This window comes from Felis catus, chromosome B4 (genome assembly GCF_018350175.1).
Source record: "Felis catus isolate Fca126 chromosome B4, F.catus_Fca126_mat1.0, whole genome shotgun sequence".
Classification (NCBI taxonomy): Eukaryota; Metazoa; Chordata; class Mammalia; order Carnivora; family Felidae; genus Felis; species Felis catus.
In genome coordinates, this window is record NC_058374.1 from 137,748,573 (window position 1) to 137,769,001 (window position 20,429).

The window sequence follows — 20,429 nt, forward strand, 5'->3', positions numbered from 1 at the left end:
ACAACCTATTTTCATTTGATTTACAGTCAAATTCCTATTCCAGAGGACTATAATTATAACTTCCAGCCGGCAATTTCCTTAACTTAAATCTTACATTAGTTGGCCAGGGTAGTAATCCTAGTCAGGGGTCACATTCCTGAAAAATACCTTGGCTGGCACAGTTGGGATTTCATGACAGAAGAGTGGGAGGAATTTTTAAATAACACTAAATGAAACTTCTAGAGAGTATGTGCTAGAAAAACATTCTTAGGCATTAAACACTTATTCTGCAGGATTACCAACCAATCCACCGAATCAGTTTCGACTGTTTCAAGAATAGCGTTTCAGTCTTATAAACTGCTAAGGTAGATTCTCCCATGAATTTTTGTGTTATGCAGATTCTACATATTTTTAACGTTCCCTTTCAGTGGTATGAAAAATAATATACTTTAACATTTTATTTCTGAATGGAAAAGATATTCACTGAATTCAAAATCCAAAAGATACAAGACTGTAGAGTGAAAAATTTCCCTGGCCCCTACCACCCACATGCCCTCCCCAGAGGTTATCAGTGATGTGATTTTCTTACGCATTCTCCCAGAATGTTCTTGCGTAAACAGATGCATGCAAACATCTCTTATTTCCCCCAGTGTTTTACACACATGGTAACACACTACACACTAGTCTACATATGACTTTTTTAAAAAACTGAATAGATCTTGGAGGTGGTCTCATACTTGTACATAAAGGACTTCATTCTTATTTAAGGTTGCACATTATCAGTATTCCATTCTATGAACACACTACTTTCATTGAATTAGTCTTGTCTGGAATGTTTCCCATTTTTCCTGTTACACAGAATGGTTCAATAAATAAATCATTTCATGGACATGTGAGTTCATCTGTGTGTGAAGTTCCTAACAAGTACCACTGGTAGAACGGCCCTTCGCAGAGCTGATACGAATTTATACTCTCAGAGCAGGGGATGGAAGGGTTTCTCTCCTCACACGGTGTGAGCAAACCTTCCAATGTTTATCAACCCGACAGGTGAAAAAACATTGCAGTGCAGTTTTAGTTGGCATTTCCCACATAAAGGGAGAATGAGTTTTCACATATAAGAGCAATTATATTTCCTTCCACGACAATACGTTTGTTCAAGTCCTTCATCCATTTTTCTGCTTTGTGTTCTTTTTTTCCATTGATTTATAGGAAAATTTGCTCTTTACTCTGAGCTGCAAATATTATCCCTGGTTTGCCATGTCTTTTGATTTTGCTTGTGGTTTGTGCCATGCAGAATTTTTTATGGGAATTTACCCATCTTTCATGGCTTTGGGGTTTTTTTTTGTCATACTGAAAAGGTCTTACTATCTCTGACATTAAGAATAAAGCCCCGGGGCGCCTGGGTGGCTCAGTGGGTTGATCGACTGACTTTGGTTCAGGTCATGATCTCGTGGTTCGTGAGTTTGAGCCCCGTGTCAGGCTCTGTGCTGACAGCTCAGAGCCTAGAGCCTGCTTCTGATTCTGTGTCTCCCTCTTTCTCTGTCTCTCCCGCACTTATGCTCTCTCTCTCAGAAATAAACATTAAAAAAAAATTTAAAAAAAAAAATAAAGCCCCCATGCTTTCTCTTAGTAGACTTAGAGTTTCATTTCTCACATTTATATTTTGAATCCATCTAAAATATATTCTGATATAAGGTATGAAATTTAGATTCAACTATGTTCTGTTCTAGATGGTGCCCAGTTTTTAAATTTTTTTTAATGTTTATTATTTATTTTTGACAGACAGACAGAGTGAGAGTGGGGAGTGGCACAGAGAGGGAGACACAGGATCCGAAGGAGCTCCAGGCTCCGAGTGGTCAGCCACAGAGCCCGACGCAGGGCTCGAACTCATGAACCATGAGATCGTGGCCTGAGCTGAAGTTGGGACGCTTAACCGACTGAGCCACCCAGGCGCCCTGGTACCCAGTTTTTTCAGTTTACTGTACCCTGCATTTTATTTTGTTTAATGTGCATAATTTTTGGAAAAATGATCTTTTCACAAATTACTAGCTAGCTAATGACATTTTTCTGGGTCTGTTTTTTTGCTAACCATGTTAAAAACATAAATATATCTTTCCATATACTTTTTAAAGTAAGTCACCCAACTTATGGGAAAGGAAACAAATTATTATTGTTTCTCTGGTTAAGGGGAATGGATGGAATAATCGCATGCATTTAAAGAGAGTCCAGATTTTAAAATGTTGTTATATAAATTTAAAAATATTTAGAAGTTGAGTTATCATAAAAATCTTGATGACCAAACTATAGCTAGCAGAACTGCTATAACTTATATTATGTAGTTCATATATACTGTGTAGATTATAAACTAGCCCAAATACCATTTTGTGACGTCACTTGCAGTATTTGAATTTAAAAACATTTTAAACCCAATATCAAGTCTGTAGAAAGATATCAAGTCCATGGAAAACCAAAAGCACAAATTGAAGACATTTTCTGTGAAATGTGACGTCTACACAGAAAATTCTTTAAGTGGAACAGGAAGAAGATAAAGTCCCTGAAATATACTTAAGATACAAGTAAGACAAATGAAGCTAATTAAAATTTTGAAATAATGAAAAGAACGAGAGACAGCCTAGAGGAGTAAGGCGTGAACAAGATATAGGGCCGTGAAAGTTTGTTGAATGAAAGAATAAAGTCTTATCTTCATGTGACCTCTTTAAATTGACCATACAAACTTCAAAATCAATTTTACAAACATACAAAAATCAACTGTAGTATAAATAGGTAGCAAAATATCTTAGTAGCTCACTTATGATACCTCCTTAAATTTAATGTGTAGAAGTCAATGACAGTGATCAAATTACGATTACTGAAAGAAGTACTAAAATGTATGAGAAATTAATCATGTCAGGTAAGTTAATAAACTCAATACTGGAAATTCCTACTTCTCATAACAATAGCCTATTTTGTATTAATCTGCAATTCTGGACATTCCAGATCTGATGTGTAAATTAGCTTAGTACTAAATAAACAAATAACTGGCACTTTTTGAGAGCTATTTGCTAGGCACTGAAATGGCATTTTGCATGTTATTACTTAATTTAACCCTCTAACCCTATGAAATGGGTACCATTATTTCTCCAATTTTAAATGATAAAATTAGATGTGTAGAAACTCTCTGGAAGGTGTATCATTAAATACTAAGTAGCATCACTGGTCTTACCTCATAACTTATGCTCTCAGACTCTATGTTTTCATAACAAATGTAGTTCAAAAAAACCCTATGTCAGATAATTTGAGGAATTTAACACTGCTTAACTAAATATAAATTATTCAACTGAGTAAAACGGTATTTTTTAAATAAAAATTATCCTCTTGAGATTAGCATTCAGTAAGCTCATTTCAATTGTGCCATCCTTAGAACTTCAAGTGTGCCCAAACCGTGAATGTGTAAAAGGACAATGTCTGCGTCGAGCTGCGGAAGAATTAATATAAAATACAAGCCCCTAAAACCTCTTTCCCGGTATCCAGAAACACATGTATGATACATGAAACGCCAGGAAAGTCAGAGATGCACCAAGGACATTTACTGCATGTCAGGTAAAAAAAAAAAAAAAAAAAAAAATTAACTGCGTTAGGCTATGATTACAATAGATCTAATTTCTAAAATGTAATTTATGATAACAGGGAATACTACAGAAATTAATTCTTTGAAAATTCAACAAGACATTTTAACAACCACCGAAGCCGTAACTCTCCTAGGTTCTGTTAGTTTTCCTTCTAAAAGAGAGCATATGAGCATATATATATATAGATTTGTGTGTAGAGTATGTTAGTCTTCTAAATACTGCTTCAAATTATCCCAAGGTGTGATCTAAGCCTCTTACTTTCCGTCTTTCAGGTCCACCGAATGCAATATGCCTTGCTTCCTCCACAGTCTCACAGACAAGGCCATTTCCACACACGAACTGAATTACTTTCTTCAGCTGAGGAAACTGAGTCTTTATGACATCAATCATCATTTTACAGCCTTTAATCTCCCTCAGTCTTTCATTGATTGGCTTGATCTGAAAGGTTAAAACATACTTGTTATATTAGATACACTAAAATAAAAATGCAGTATTTAGTACATGCTCAAAAAGCATACATAAGCATGACAGCAAAAAATTAACAGAATGAACTTATATGCAATAAAATTTGACAAGAACCTGATGAACTACATCCCACTGACTGGCCCATGTAACATTTAAAGAAAACACACTTGAACAAAAGCCAGAAGATACAATTTCTAGATTCAACTCTGCCACCAGCCAGCTGGGCCAAAGCAATGGCTGACCAGGGTTCCAGGCTCTCAAAAGGAGAAAATCTAATGGGAGATAACACCCATTTACGTATGTGTCAAGAGAGTGGCACATCATGGAACTCTGAAAATCATTTTAGGCCTAAATGACCAGGAAAGCCTTCAGACCGTTTTCGACATGACTTTTAGGCTGGGTGTGGCAACAGATTTTTAAAAAGTGTCTGCGATGATTACTGGAAACCAGCAGGTAGGTATGACCTCACTGTTATGAGAACAAGCCGGTGAGAACTAATGACAGACAAGGCGGAGAGTCAAGTGCAGGGCAGTCCAAGTCTAGGGCACAAGCTCTAACCGCTACACACACTGCCTGCAGCTCAGGGTCTTGAAAGCTGGACCAAGCAGAGCATTTTCTCTAGGAGGCAAAAAACCAGTAAAGGACGTCAATTATGATAATGACAAGCCTCCTGCTATAGGAATTTACTCTGGATACTCTAAGGCCTCTCAATACGTAAGGCCCCAAATTTTGTCTGCTGTACCAAAGACTGATACGTGTTTCCTGCGATGTATGTAAATACGTGATTGCATATTTAACAACTGAGACCCAGGGTTGGCATTTCAAGGACAGACTGATATGTCTTAACTGTTCCTACCGTTTGCTACAGAACAAAATACATTGCTGGCTAGCAGGCAGAGTGGTGTACCACTAGAGTCATGTCCTCAAAATCCTCGAGGTACACTTACGGCAAAACTAAATTAGAAAGAAATGATATTAAATCAAGAACTACTATGCTTTGCCTACCAATACTCTAACAGCAGCCATTTGAGTGACTAACAGGCATTCAAGCTATGACTTTTTTCCTATCACTGCCTAGTTTTAGGCAATAGAGACATGCTTTAAAGACAAGATTTTGTCACCACTAAGTAATAAACATTACAAATCTCTTACATCAAGGTAATCTAGAGCAAGGAATGTCTCCGGTTCAGCTCTTTCCTCCTTCAGAAATCGAATACAATCTTTTGCTACCTTTTCAGAGGCTACAACAATGGCAACCATGTAGCGACCAAAAAGTTTAGTAACAGCCAGTTGGTATTTCTTATGAATAGGGTGGCAGAGGTCAAGCAGTCTTCCAAACTTAGCAGGTTTCAAAACAGGAGAAAACAAACACATTATTGAGGGACAAATAATTCACTGTTTTTCAATGTCACAGAGCATAATGGACCATAAACTAATTTTACAGAACTATAAATATCGTATTTGAACACTGTCTCATTCAAATGGACATAGGTTTAATTAGGAAGTATCCATTTAGGTGTGCCACACTTCATTTAAGAGTAATGAGGAGAGACTAGCCTTACCAAGGTATCGAAATGCTTCACGAAGCCACGGTAACTCATCCACTCTCTGAGTATTAAATAAGAATCTATGAGGTGCCTGCTGCATGCAGTTTACTGAGCTAGAAATTGTGTGACCATCACTGAACAAGTGACCTTACAAGGCTTTCAGTTCAGTAGAGAAGATATAAATGAGAATTACAAGCGTGCACAAGATAGAGGGATAATATACACTGTGATAACACAAAGTATTCTGAGCGCGTGTAACAGGGACCAGGTTGGCTGGAGAAGCCGGGGAAGTCTTCCTATGAAGAAGTGTTATATGAGATCTGATGAATGGCCAAGAAGTAATCAGACTGAAAATCAAAAACTTTACGAGAAAGTGTCAGCATATCAGCCGTCCCGTATCATCACTGCTCCCTAGAAAATCTGAAGATTCAATTTTACATCTTTTACTCTTTCTTCATTTAACAGGTTCTATTTCAGGAACACCAATTTCTTTATGATAGGGCACTGTTGTCTTTAATGTTCGTTATCTTGCTGTTTGTATTGTTCTTCTCCACTCAACCTGTGACTAACTCAAACCTTACTTCCAGGTCAGTCATTTGACTTTCAGCTACATAACCCGTTCCTTGCTACTTGCAATTCACTTATTAGTTCAGCAATAATATTTGTTCTTGATCTGTTTTCTTGGCTCTATGTTTTACTTTTTATTTTGTTTTAGCTCAGATGTGAATCTGGTTTTATGAATTCAAGCTCTTATTAAATTATCCATAGCACACCATACTTAAGGGGGATTTTGTTCAGTAACCTTCTTCCAGACTAGCCTCTTTGACTCCTAAATGCTTTTTTAAAATTTTATTTAAAAAAAGTTTTTCAGAGACAGAGCGTGAACAGGGCAGGGGCAGAGAGAGAGGGAGACACAGAATCTGAAGCAGGGTCCAGCTCCAAGATATCAGCACAGAGGCCAACAGGGGGCTTGAACCCACGAACTGTGAGATCACGACCTGAGCCAAAGTTGGACGCTTAACCAACTGAGCCACCCAGGTGCCCCATTCTAAATGCTTTTTAAATTACTCTTTCTTTTTATTATTGCATGTACCTACAGCTGTTGTATTGATTCTTTTCAACTTGCTTACGTGGGCAGCTCTGTTCAGACCTTTAAGTTGCTGTGGTGGATAACTTTCCTGATTGCCTCACCTACAACTGAGAGCACCAAGTGGTGGACTAAATTAGGTATTTTCTGTTTTATCTCCTCAGTATTTTCTGGGCTGTTTTCTATCACCTAATGGCGTGGAGGATAGGGGCAAGTGAGAGCGGAGTTGAGGCTGTGTAGATCTTTTGTCTGAATACTTGAGCTTTGCTCTTTCTTCTGAGTTTTTAATTAATATCCAATACCAAGGTTCCTCTGCCTCGGGGGAGGAGGGAAAATTCCATTTTGGGTACAGGGTTTTGAACTGGCCTTTACTTCCATCTAAGAACATCAGAGGTTTATGTTTCCTGACCCACTAGTTTTGAATCAGAAGGAAACAAATATATATAATATATATACACACATACATACATACACACACATACACACACACACACGTATATACTTGTGTTTACTTGTTGCTAGATTAAGGGATACTAGGTGAGAATTCTCAGGAATTTGTCAGTTTTCCTTCTGCAGAGTTAAGAACAAGAAATGTTCAATTTTTTTTCTTTTTTTTTTTAAATCATGGACTATCACCATTTTCTGAAGTTTACAGCATTAGATGTAATAGCCCCGTTCCTTTTTCGGTTGTTAAACTACTTTTTAAAACTAGTTTCGTCATTTTGTTTGGTACTGGGGGGAAGGATTGTGTGACCCAGCCTTATTCCTCCCCCATCACTACCTAGAAGTCAAGACCAGTTTCAAAACAGTTCAAGAGGTTGCCGGGGCCAAAAGCTAAGAACAGGCCCTCCTAAGAGAAGGACTGCACGGTGTCCCCTGGTGTTAATGACAAGAGAGTGAGACACCACAACCCCGACAGCAGAGGAAGTCATTCTGTGAAGCTGATGCCCCAACAACCGGAGCTGTCCTGCAGCTAATGAAATGTATCAGCAGAAGTGGATACACAGATTTAGAGAATAAAACATCACTATTTCAAAAGTATGCCATTGAGGTTAACTGAAAATATTAAAAAAACAAAACAAAACAAAACAAAACCAAGAAGAACATGAGGCTTGAGGCGATCTGTTGTGACCTATGGGGATAGTGGTTGTAACTCAGACTTTCTGGGTCATACTGTTAATGTCCAGGTTTCTCTCAGATAATTACTTATCTCTAGACACTGTTGGAAGTTAAATTTTGTCACAATTATCTACTATTATATTTTAAATACAAATAATTAAACACAAAACTAAAAGACTTCTGAAATCATTCTGCTTCCTAATAATGGTAACTTTTTAAATCCCAAATAAGAAAGCTTAGCCCTTTTGTTTCAATTAACTGTTCACTTCTAATTACCACAGAATCTGGGTAAAGTCTTTTAAGGTGTTCTAGAACTTCTGCTCTCTTCTGCTGACGTTTTCCCTCATGGTTATCAATTCCAGCATTCTGCAATTCACTTCTAATAAGGTTCAATTCTTCATTAACTTCAGACATTCTTGATTTTGTGTTTTCAATTTCAACCACTAGGGTTTCCTCTTGCTGTTTTTTCTCTTTCAAGCAATCCCTACATAACAATAACAATAAGTTACTAGCAAAAAGAAAAAAAATTAATTGCAAGATACAACATACTGTGGTCTGGCACTGTAGGGGAATGGAATAGTGCTTATCAATTTTAAATGATGAAAATGACAATAAAATAAGCTTAGCACCAGACATGGGCAAAGAGATTTTGATCATTCTTTGTTGATTCAGAAGATACACATTTCTGAAGACTGAGAAAGTGAAAGTAAGGATAGATCACTATAATCAGAGGAGTCGTTGTGGGCTTAATAAGAAGTAAAGGCCAATGAAAAACAAAAATCTTAGTGGGGGATAATCAGGTCATGCCAGCTATCGTGACATAACTTATTATAAAACATCAATACCAACATTTCAAGTTTCATCACTTGAAAGTTTATATTTTAAAACTTAAATAGTGTATTTACTTATGTGGTTAAGTCTAATTTTTAATTATCTACAATGAAATGAAAAAAATGGAGGAGTGAGGGGCCCCTGGATGGCTCAGTTGGTTAAATGTCCAACTCTTGATTTCAGTTCAGGTCGTGATCTTGCAGTCATGGGATCGAGCCCCACATTGGGCTCCATGCTGAGTATGGAGCCTGCTTGGGATTCTCTCTCTCTCCTTCTCTCTCTGCCCCTTCCCCCCTCAAAACAAATAAACATTTTTTTAAAAAAGAAAAAAACCGCAGGAGTGAGAACATTATGATACAGTGGAAGCTTTCATTTCACAGATATACCCCAAATATACCAGAGACATAAGGAAGCCACAAGAATTTCCCCTGTACCCACATGCATGCTTTTGTATATTCTTCCAACTTCTCTATTCGTTTTTTATGATCTTCTATCTGCTCTTTTATTTGTTTTAGATTTTCCTAAAACAGGAAGAAAACTTAAAATCAATTACAGCAACTCCAAATAAAGTTATTTTTCACTATCCTCCTAGAAGTTACTAGAGAATTGTAAGATGTTCTAAACTTGAAATATATCAAATATAACCATATGAAAACACCTATAAGCGCAAGGTTTAACTCTGAAAAGGCAGTAAAGCATAGAGCTTTGAGTTTGTAAGGGTCAAGGTTCAAATCCTGGCTCCACCATTCACTAGATATTTGGCAACTCCAAACTCTAAGGGTTGATCTTCAAATGTCTACACATTTCTTATCTGTCCCTCAAACTAATTCATTCAATAAATATTTATTCCCTGGCTGCCATGTACTGGGAACTAGAGATATAATAATGAACAGGATAGAGTCTCTGCTCTCAAGGACTGAGGGCTGGTGGGAGACACACAAGTTGACAGTAATTCTAGGGCAGCTACTTGGTGTTACAAACAGCATAGGCACCTGGAAGGCAACCATGGGCTTGTGAGACTAGGACTTTGCACAAGTCTTGCTCCATTCACTGTATCACTAAATACAAGTGCTGTACTAGCCTTCAAGGTTTCACATCTAACCTTTCCCGTATTCACCCTGTGCACTACAGCCAGATTAACCTTTCTTACTCCATTACTAAGTGATCTAAAACCAGGAGCGTACCAAAGTAAAAACAACTCCTTTTCAGTATATAATAGCAGATGAAATGACAAAATTTTCATCTGGAAAAGGAAAAATATATTCTATGAAGATAATTATGTCATTTTACTCATTTGTAATACAAATTCACTGAATAAACATCTACTGTGCTAGGTGCCGGAGTTATAAAAATAAGCAAGACATAGTTCCTTTTCTCTAGAACTCACACATTTCACAATTAGAGTGGTTATACTAAAATTCTATTATCACAAACTTAAGAATTCCATTCAAAGAGGGGCGCCTGGGTGGCTCAGTCAGTTAAGCGTCCCACTTCGGCTCAGGTCATGATCCCACAGTTCATGGGTTCGAGCCCTGAGTCAGGCTCTGTGCTGACAGCTCAGAGCCTGGAGCTTGCTTCTGATTCTGTGTCTCCCTCTCTCTCTCTGCCCCTCTCCTGCTCATAGTTTGTGTCTCTCTCTCTCAAAAATAAACATTAAAAAAATAAAACTTCCAACAACAAAAAAGAATTCCATTCAAAGAAGCAAAAACAAGATGAACGAGGCATACCAAATTAAGTCAACTGGAAACACCTGCCTCTGCCTTTGCTCTGGCCACTCCCAGGGCTTGTATCACACCAGCTGGGCTCCTTTGTGGTCAATACTTACCAAGGTCACCATCTGTTATGCCAGGAGCTCAGAACAAACTTCAGATATGGCTTAGTTTAAAGAATGGGCTTTAATGAAGAAAATGGAAAAGGCCAGGGTCTTCCCATGGAGAAGTGGTTAAGGCCTGGGTGTTCTGCTCGACACACAATAGAGGATAATCAGACAGTTATGGTACCAGGTCTTCTGGATTTGAGATGCCGGCTGATCACGCAGTTGTCTGGGAGAAGCAAACACCGCCCAGAACCTTGTGATCTCAGGATCTGTGGGAAGTTGAAGCTCCTCCTGTCCTGTGGGAAACTGAGTCTGGGTACAGACGTCTTCATCTGTCTCCAACCTGACATGGTCTTCTTCTACTACCGATGTGTTTGTATTCAAAAGACAGCCACAGGGCGCCTGACACTCGATTTCACTTCCGGTCATGATCTCACGGCGCGTGAGATCAAGCACTGTGTCAGGGTCTGTGCTGACAGCATGGAGGCTGCTTGGGATTCTCTCCCTGCCTTCCCCTCTCCCACTCACGTGTATGCATGTGTGCTCTCTGTCACGTAAAATAAACATTAAAAAAAAAAAGCTGCAATTCAACCACCACTTACTGACATCTAAGTACATGGTTTACAACAAACACTGTTACAAACCCTGCCTTTAAAAGCTTCCAGTCTAGTAGAACTGGTACCAAATGAACTGTACTTCTTATTCAATCTGATAAAAGCCCTCAGATGCAGATTAAGCCCAATGAGTAATTAGATGAGGAATAAATTATTTTCAGGTTTTTGGTGGGAAGAAAAAGTGGGCCCGAGAAGGCTTTGCAGTGTGAGTAACTACAGAATTTAATATGTAAAGATGAGGAGGTTTCCCCAAAACTAGCATGTACGAAGGCAAAAATGTACAAAGAGTATTTACTGAAATCAGTGTACAATTTTATAATGTGATGCAAATGATACAAGGGTTTTAAAGTAGTTACTGCTTTGGTACTGCATCTGTTTTTCTCCTTCCACAAAACGTTCTCTCTTCCACTCATGATTATCAAATAGTTCGCCTTTCATTCTTGGTCGTCTTTTCACCTGCCAATTCACAACACGCCTAACAACACTACACACAGTGCAGTGTATGGTGAAGAAGACGGACTGTGGAGACAAAGCGCCTGGAACCAAATCCCAGTTCCTCCACTTACTCGTTTAGTCAAGTTAACCATGTTGTGCCTTGATTCCTTCATCCGTGAAATTCGTCCATTGAATATTTACTGATTATCCCTTCTGGATAAGGAACTATTCTAGACACTTGGGTTGTATCGGTGAACAAAACAGACAAACATCTCCCCGCTTTTGTGGAGTTAACTTTCTAGAGGGGGAAGGCAGACAAATAGTGTATGGAAATTAAATCATGTGTTAGGAGAGAAACACTTTGGGAGAGCAGAGCTGGGGCAAGGCCAGCAGAAGTGTGGTGGGTACTATAATTTTAGATAGGGAGGTCAGGTAGGCTTCAATGAGAAAGCAACATCTGAGCAAAGACTTGCAGGAAGTGAGGGAGTGGCAAATGAAGAAATGTAGGGCAAGCTTGTTCCTAGCAGAGGAATAACCAGCGCAAAGGCCTGAAGGCAGAAATATGTCCAACATGTTCCAGGAGGCCAGTACAGCCAGATCACAGGGAGTAAGAGGGAGAACAGATAAAGCGGAGATTTGAAAGGTAAACTGGAGGGGGAGGGGCGAGCGACCAGGTAGCTCTATGGAGGGCACTCGAGGACCCTGACTTTGTGTGTGATGGCGAGCTACTGGAGGAAGTAAAAGAGAGCAAGTGTCATGATCTGACTTAGATATTAAAACCATTTCTTTGGCTGCTGTGCTGAGGCCGTTGTAGAGGAGACGACAGCGGAAACAGGAAAACCTGGCAGGCTATCAGAGTGGTACAAACAAACAAACAAACAAACAAACAAGAAGATGGTGATCGGGACCAGCAGGGCAGCGGAGGAGCGATACGAGACTTGGTACACGTACAAAGTGGAGCCGGCACAATTCCCTAAAGGAGTCAAAGATGGAACCCAAGTTTTCTGGTCGGAGCAACCAGTAAGAGTGAATCTCATCACCTAAAATGGGAAAGATTACGTGTGGGAAGCATGTGGGGGTGAAGATCAGAAGCTCGGCTTGGATTAAGTTTGAGAGATCTATTCAACATCCACAAAGGAGGTGCTGACAAAGCAGCTGGATATATGAGGTTGTGAGGAAGAGATACGAATTGGGGAGTCATCAGCAGATGACATTCAAATCTATGGGAATATAAGTCACCAAGGCAGAAAACTTAGAAAAGAGGAAAATCCAGGATGAGAACATAATAATACTAGTATCTACTTCATAAATTTGTCTGAATAGTAAATAAATAAATCAGGTTCAGAGCAGTGCCGTAAAGTGCTATATACGTGGTATGTACAAATAAACACTACACTATAATATTATTGCTGTTTTCTCTGGAAAACGTCAGACCCATTTCCACAGACATATTTCATTTTGAAATCCCAATCCTCAGTTTCCTCATCTGTACCCTAGAGTAAATACCTACTCTTTGTTATTATTGTCAGACGTACAGGAGCCAACGAATGCAACGTGCCTGGCAAAGTAATCAATCAACGTTTTCCTCTAAATTCCAAATATTTACTTATAAGTCAAACGTATATATAATTCAGAACCATTTACCCTTTACAATTCTTATCAGAAATGGTCATATTTTTAGGATGGCCCACCGACTGTATAAAATATCACGATTTGTGATCTGTTGAATTGCCATAGTAATTTTGGAGTCCAATTCTCACTCTTTGGGAAACGAGGTCATGAGGCACAGAGGAAAAGACCAGACACTTCGTGTATTATCACACGCTTTCATCTTATTCAACCTTCCCGTCTCTATGAGGTAGACTCATTGGTCCTTCTTGCACAAATGAAGAAATCAAAGCCCAGCCCAGACAAGTTAAATAATTTAGTTACTTCTCAAGACTACACAGACCCGTGACAGGAGGAGACTGGCTGGAAGCCAGGTCTGCCTAACCGGAGGGCAGAGCACTATCATGCGGCCTTGATGGTCACTTCCCATGCGGTGCAGTAAGCTCCCAGGCTCCTCCTGGGCTGTGTCCTTGATGTTTCCACAGGGCCCTGCATTCACCTCTGTTAAGATACTTGTCTGTTTTTTCTCTTTATTTATCCTCCTCCTCACCTCACTGAACTAAAACACATGAAGGAAAAAAAATTGTGTGATCTGCTCATGCCCATCACCACACAGGTGTGTAGAAAACACTTCCTGATTACATGAAAGAAGGTGCTTTCTGCTTCTATCTTAGACCATGATGAAGGAGCACCTAAAGGACACCAAGTGGCAAAACAAGGAACCCAGAATTTTTAAATTAATGGCTTATGCCTGATGTCAATCCATTAATATACTGAAAAGCTGACACAAAAAGAGAATACCATTTCATTGATGGCAACTCCCTGTCATGACTGCACAAACAGAGGTACCTGAACTTCTCCATGCCTCCTCTTCTCGAATGCCAGTCTTTCTTTATCAGCCCTCTGTTCCCACTGCAGCTTTTCCAGTTGTTGGGTCATTATAGCCACTTTCTTTCTTACTTGTTCCTTAAGTTCTTTATAACGATCCAGCTGTATAAGGAGTATGAAAATATTACTAACTCACAGAAGAAACACGCGAGGAAATTTTTATGTGATATCCCTTGACTAGAAGATAATCTTATCAGTTTTAAATAAATCGGATCATAATTGGTTATCTTTTCCAGGTAAGATAATGTGAACGTAAAATGAACCTCTTCTTATTTAAAACTGCCTGGAGAGAGAGACAGATAAGGCTTCAAAACCAACTCTATAAAGTCTCTGCAAGAAAAACTTAAAGAGAAAGGGGATTAAAAAATAAAACAAGAAGGGGATTAAACTCATTAACAGTCCACATGCAAGGAGTTCAGATAAAATCAAATATTTTATTTATATAGTTATTTTGGTATATATTTTATGATGTAAAATTATAACATTAATGAAAGATAAATTATAAAAAGTCAGTTGAGAGAATGTTTGAAAACTCTGAATTAAAAATTATGGGAGCTCTACTACCAATTTGTCGTAATTATTTTTTTCCCATTTGTTATAATTAAATCTTACATACCAAATTGCATATTAATTCACCACCACATTTAAACCATCTCAAACAATCAACTTCCCTCCCGCCAATTAAGTGGTCATGTTTCTTCAAAGCCACGTATATCTGATTTTTAAGTTTTTATAATATCCGTAAGGAAAAAACGATTACCTCAAAAACGTAAGAATATCAGTTACCTAATTTTATTACAAAATGATACCATGTGGTCTTGTTGAAGTATTTTCTATGACTTCAATGAACTCATAAAGGTTATAATGCCATCGAATCTTATAAAACAAAAATACCCTAAAGATACATTCTGCATATAGGCTGAAAAATTTCAATCCCCATCACTGAGATGAGGATTGTCTGAGGTCGATCTCTTAAAATATCAGAGAGGACATCCTTTAAGTTATTTCTAAGAAGCTGAAATAATAGGAAGTTTTCTCATATGTTGACTTGTTCACCTGACTGGCTTCTAGTTCAATGTCTCGCCTTTTGTATAAGATTTCTTCCTCAACCTGCTTCTCAAAACTTCTCCATGCACCATCTAAATCAACCAGCTCTGTCTCCAGGGCCTTTATGTCATCTTCCTGTTTAGAACATTGTTTTTCACTGTCCTTTATTGATTTCTTAGCCACATCTAATTTCTTGAGGTGGTGAGAAGTATTTTCTTTGGCTTTAATGTATTGAGGCCTTTTCTGATTTAAAAGTGCTTCAAGAGATCTAAAAAGAAAATAAAGTTTGCTTTAAAGTAAATTAAATCTATACCATACAAGGGAAGGAAGTTCTTTTGATCAAATCATACATTTAAAAATAAACTTTAAAAATTGACTTTCAGAGACTATAAGCAGATCAGTGATTTCCAGAGGTTGGGGGGGAGGTACTGAACAGGTGGAGCACAGGGAAATTTTTTGAGTGGTAAACCACTCTGTATGATACCATAATGGTGGATACAGGACGTCGTGTACATTTGTGAAAACCTATAGAACTTCATGGCACCAAGAGTGAACCTTAATGTAATGTATACAAATTAAAAAAATCACTTAGGAGGCTAAGGGATCCAGATGGAATACAAAATGTGACCAAAGAATCTACTGTATTACCAGTGTATGAAATCACCTTCCTGAAGGGGATTGGGAGGAAAGGTGCTAACCTAAGTAACTCTGAAAATGAGTCAAGTCTATAAAACTAAAAGCAAGAGGACCTGTGCACAGGCACTGTACTCTCATTGCCAAAGTTGCTCCCCATGAGGGTATGGGTTAACATCAGCAGTACCGCCACAGATGATTACTAGAACTGAAAATGACCGGCTGACCATGGAAGCCAGGTTGCTCGCTATTGCCATGGAGGTTACGGACAGGCGAGAGAAGGTCAACATCAACAATGATGGCAACTCATATTATGATGTATTAGACAAATGCTAGGTCATATAACATATTACACGTAGATATTCCCGATGTGATGAGGACATTTTACCCCCTGCGGCCTTCCCCTTCAAAATCCATAAACCTTGACTAATGATGAGAAACTATCGGGCAAATCCAAATTAAGAGACATTCTACAAAAAAACCTGACCGATATGGCTCAAAATTATCTAGGTCATCAAAAACAAGGAGAGGCTGAGAAACTGTCACGGCCAAGAGGAGCCCACAAAAACAGGATAACAAATGTAACATAGTGTCCTGGACCAGAGACAAAAGACACTGGGGAAAAGAGAGAAAATATTAGTCAACCATGGACTTCAGTTAACAGTAGTGCATGAACACTGGTTCACTAATTCTGACACATGTATCATATTAATAATGTTATTAAGTAGGAGAAACTGAATGTGGAGAATATGGGAACTCTTACTATCTTTGTAATTTTTCTGTATATCTAAAAGTATTCCAAAGTAAAAAGTTTATCTAAAAAATCAACTTTCAAAATGTCACTTATATTTTTATTTTTTTATCAATGTACATAAAACCTAACTGTTAATAACTATGTTTTAAAACTCACTTTAACTCTTTTTCTGTTTGTTGTAGTTTTCTAGTTAGCATTCCATGTTCCTTTTTCTTGGCTTTAACTATGTTTTCATGATCAGAAAGAGACTCTTTTGTGACACTCAAATTCCTGTTCACACGCTCTAACTCGGTGTTCAGAAAATGAATTTTCCTTTCATTATGATATAGTTGGAAAAGCTGTAATTGTATTTTGTTTATTTTCAGTTCTTCAAGGAGACTCTGGTAACGTTCTGCCTATAAAACAGTACAATTCAGTAACAGTTAAAAGGGAATATACTGAAGTTGACCTTTCATAAACTCAGTGAGAGTACCAACAAATGATCTCTAAGGAATCAAATTATTTATTATTTAAGTATCCTTCACAAGTTATCAAATTTATGAAGTTAATTCTTGTCAAAAGTAGCATTATTTGGAGGTTTCTGGGTACACGTACACAACAAACCAGTAAACCAGATTTTATTCTCATATACTCAGTGATATGGTGGTAAGAACAATGAAGTGGAACCTGCTAACCTGGGTCCTCATCGCATTTCTGTTTGGACCTTGGACCTCAGAGTGTGGCAAGTCCATTAACGTTTCTTTTTTTTACAGTTTCTAGTTACTTATTTTGAGAGCCTGCACACGCATGTGGGAGGGGCAGAGAGAGAGAAGGAGAAGGTGAGAGAGAGAGAGAGAGAGAGAGAGAATCCCAAGAAGGCGCCACACTGGCAGCGCTTAGCCCAATGTAGGGCTCAGTCTCACAAACTGTGAGATCATGACCTGAGCCAAAATCAAGAGCTGGACACTTAACCAACTGAGCCACCCAGGTGCCTCACCATTAACATTTCTGCTATCAGTTTCCTCATTTGTAAACTGAAGAAAGTTGAATGACTTATAGGGTCCCTAGCAACATTAAATCCAAGAGTTCCGGGTAAAATTCCTGCTATAAGATATCATTTTTCTATTAATAGAACAGGAATATTAAAATTCTAAAGTATATGGACAATGGAAGAATTTCTTTACCATTTGTACTCTTAATAAAGGAATAAAGGAATGGGCTGCCTTGAGAGAAAAGCTCCTAATCAATGACGTATTCCAAGTAACAGGTAAAAAGCCATCTGCCATGACACCGTAACAAATAGGAATTTCAACGATTCTAACTGTCCTCATAATGTTTAATGTTCTGCAACTCTACTTTCTGAAAGCTGTTTCAGTATATTATGAAAAACGTAGTCTGACTCTCACCAATACCACCCCTTACCACTAACAAACCCAAGGACACATACGCACACGTAAAAATATGAAGAAACAAACATCACAGTGAGAAACACAACACTTTTATTTCTTCAAATATTATTGACTGCCTACTATGTGCCAGGCCTTTGCTGCTGGGAATATAGGAAGGAAGAAGACAGAAAAAGTCCCTGCTCTTACAAGCTTATAATCTAGTTGTTCTAATGGGGGGGGGGGGGGATTAGAGATTAAACAAGCAAACAAATAATAAACAAGATAATTTCATGCAGCAATAGATGTTACAAAAGAAACAATAGGGTAATACAACCGTACCAGGGAGGGAAGGCCAATTTAGATTGGTGGTGTGGATAGCAAATGCCTACCTGAGAAAATGGCAATGAAACCTTGAATGAGAGAGTATTGGCCATGAAAAAAATCAGGCATACAGCTATCCAAACAGAGGAAATAGCAAAAGCTTCAAGCTAGAAGTGAGGACGGTATGTTCAATAAATAGTAAAGGCCAGTGTGGTGGGAGAGTAGAGGAAACCAAAGCTTGAGAGGTAGGTGATGGTCTAGGTCAGTAGGCTGGACAGGGACACTAGTGGGAAGCACTGCACTGATGGAGGTTTTGTGCAAGAGAAAGACAAAATTTGGGGCGTCTTGGTGGCTCAGTCCATTGAGCGTCCAACTCTTGGTTTTGGCTCAGGTCATGATCTCATGGTTCGTGGGTCCGAGCCCCACTTTGGGCTCTGCACTGACAGTGAGGAGCCTGCTTGGGATTCTCTCTCTCCCTCTCTCTCTCTGCCCCTCCCCCACTCATGCTTGCTAGCTCTCTCTCAAAAATAAACATTTAAAAATTAAAAAAAAAGAGAACAGAGTCTGATTTGCAGTTGACAAAGATCTAAATTATTTTTAATGTTTATTTTTGAGGGAGACAGACACACACACGCAGAGTGTGAGCAGGGGAGGGGCAGAAAGAGAGGGAGACACAGAATCCGAAGAAGGCTCCAAGCTGTCGGCACAGAGCCCAACATGGGGCTCAAACCCATGAACCACGAGATCATGACCTGAGCCAAAATTGGATGCTTAACTGACTGACCCACCCAGGTACGCTGACAAAGATCACTCTAAACGCAAAGAACTATCAACCATAAATGAGGTACTCTACTAGGCATTGTAAAGGGCACCAAGAAATACCACTATGCAAAGCATGCCTATGGCCTCCTAGAGGTTCCCAATACCCTTTTAGGGAGCCCCTGAAGTCAAAACTCTTTCCATAATAATAGTAAGACTTCATTTGCCTTTTTCATTGTGTTGACATTTACACTGATGGTGCAAAAGCCAATGGTGGGTAAAGCTGCTAGGCCTTAACATAAATAAGATTTAATACAGAAGGAGATAGGAGCATTCACCTGTCTTCCTTTAAGTCATATATTAAGGAGATTATAAATATGTAAAACAATGTCACCCTTCTGGTTAGTTTTACAAAATGCAATTATTTTTCATAAAAGTATGCTATTTATATTAATGTGTAGTTTCTTATTGCTGTTTTTACATTGATTATTATAATATATTTCTTAAATTTCTCCGTTTTAATTTCAAACACAATAAATATCGGTCAGAAACTCTTTGGGGACCTCAATAATTTATAAGAGTGTAAGGGGACAAGATCCAAAAGTTGAAAGCCCATGCCATGTAAGATATACACCCCTCAAGCTTATTTTTAGTTGGGAAAATCAGACATTTTTGTACTTCAGGTAGCAATGCCTATTTAGGAAACAAAACAGTAGAGACTATGTCAAAAAGCTTATTTTTAATGAATAGTGGGCCTTATTTGTCTTACGTTATAAAAAAAAAAAATCTTTTTAGTAACCCAAAGCCAATACCTAGCAATGCTGACAGACAAAAGACTTTGTATCCAACAGTTACTGGTTTCATCTTCACCACGCCTTACCTCTTCTTTCTCTAACTTTGCATGTTTGCGCTCTGCAGCCACATTTTTTTTCTTATTAAAATTAAACTGTGCATCCTCTTCAGCTTTCAGTAACTTTCTTTTCTTTTCCTCATATTCTCCTATGAGCTCGCCTGAAGTGCTGATTTCCTCAAAAAACTGGGTTCTTTCTTTGGGTTTTTTCATTGAAATCGACTCTACAGTTCCCTTTCAAAAACAGTAAAGCACATCAACATAAAATATGTGGATGCATTTTCAAAATCATGAGCCAACTAAACGAGTACAGCTCCTTACCTGAAAAACGAGACAGTTCCGTGCTTTGACCATTACGCCTATCTTTTCCAACTGGGCTATGTAAGCAGAACGACTCACTGGATTATCATCAAAATGAAATTCTGAGCATCCCCCTAAGAGAATAAAACTGTTATTGGAACTATAAATACCAGACATGTAACAACTATTCAAAGGTTAGTAAAATTATTTTTCTTATTGAAGTGGCCAGTTATGTAACAACATAGGTGTTATTAATAAACACATTTAATCAGTCAACAATTATTGAATGTCTACTCTATGCCAAGGAGAATTCTATAGCAGTGAACAAAACGGAGGACAGTCTGGATCTCAAGGGGCTTATATATCCCACAGTGCAGACA

General features: G+C 38.4%; 1 protein-coding gene across 4 annotated transcripts in view; it reads right to left on the bottom strand.

Moving 5' to 3' along the window:
- SMC1B (structural maintenance of chromosomes 1B) overlaps positions 1-20,429 on the bottom strand; it is a 74,705-nt gene that overhangs the window by 38,967 nt on the left and 15,309 nt on the right. For 2 of the 4 annotated variants that reach the window (XM_023257602.2, XM_011284332.4), the window contains exons 3-11: positions 20,071-20,183; positions 19,780-19,983; positions 16,609-16,847; positions 15,075-15,333; positions 13,980-14,120; positions 9,096-9,178; positions 8,103-8,310; positions 5,226-5,411; positions 3,867-4,046 (exon numbers count right to left, since the gene is read on the bottom strand). In XM_023257602.2, coding sequence (XP_023113370.1) covers positions 3,867-4,046; positions 5,226-5,411; positions 8,103-8,310; positions 9,096-9,178; positions 13,980-14,120; positions 15,075-15,333; positions 16,609-16,847; positions 19,780-19,983; positions 20,071-20,183 — 1,613 coding nt within the window. The remainder of the gene's footprint in view (positions 1-3,866; positions 4,047-5,225; positions 5,412-8,102; positions 8,311-9,095; positions 9,179-13,979; positions 14,121-15,074; positions 15,334-16,608; positions 16,848-19,779; positions 19,984-20,070; positions 20,184-20,429) is intronic. The other 2 variants (XM_023257603.2, XM_023257606.2) reach the window with 2 other exon arrangements.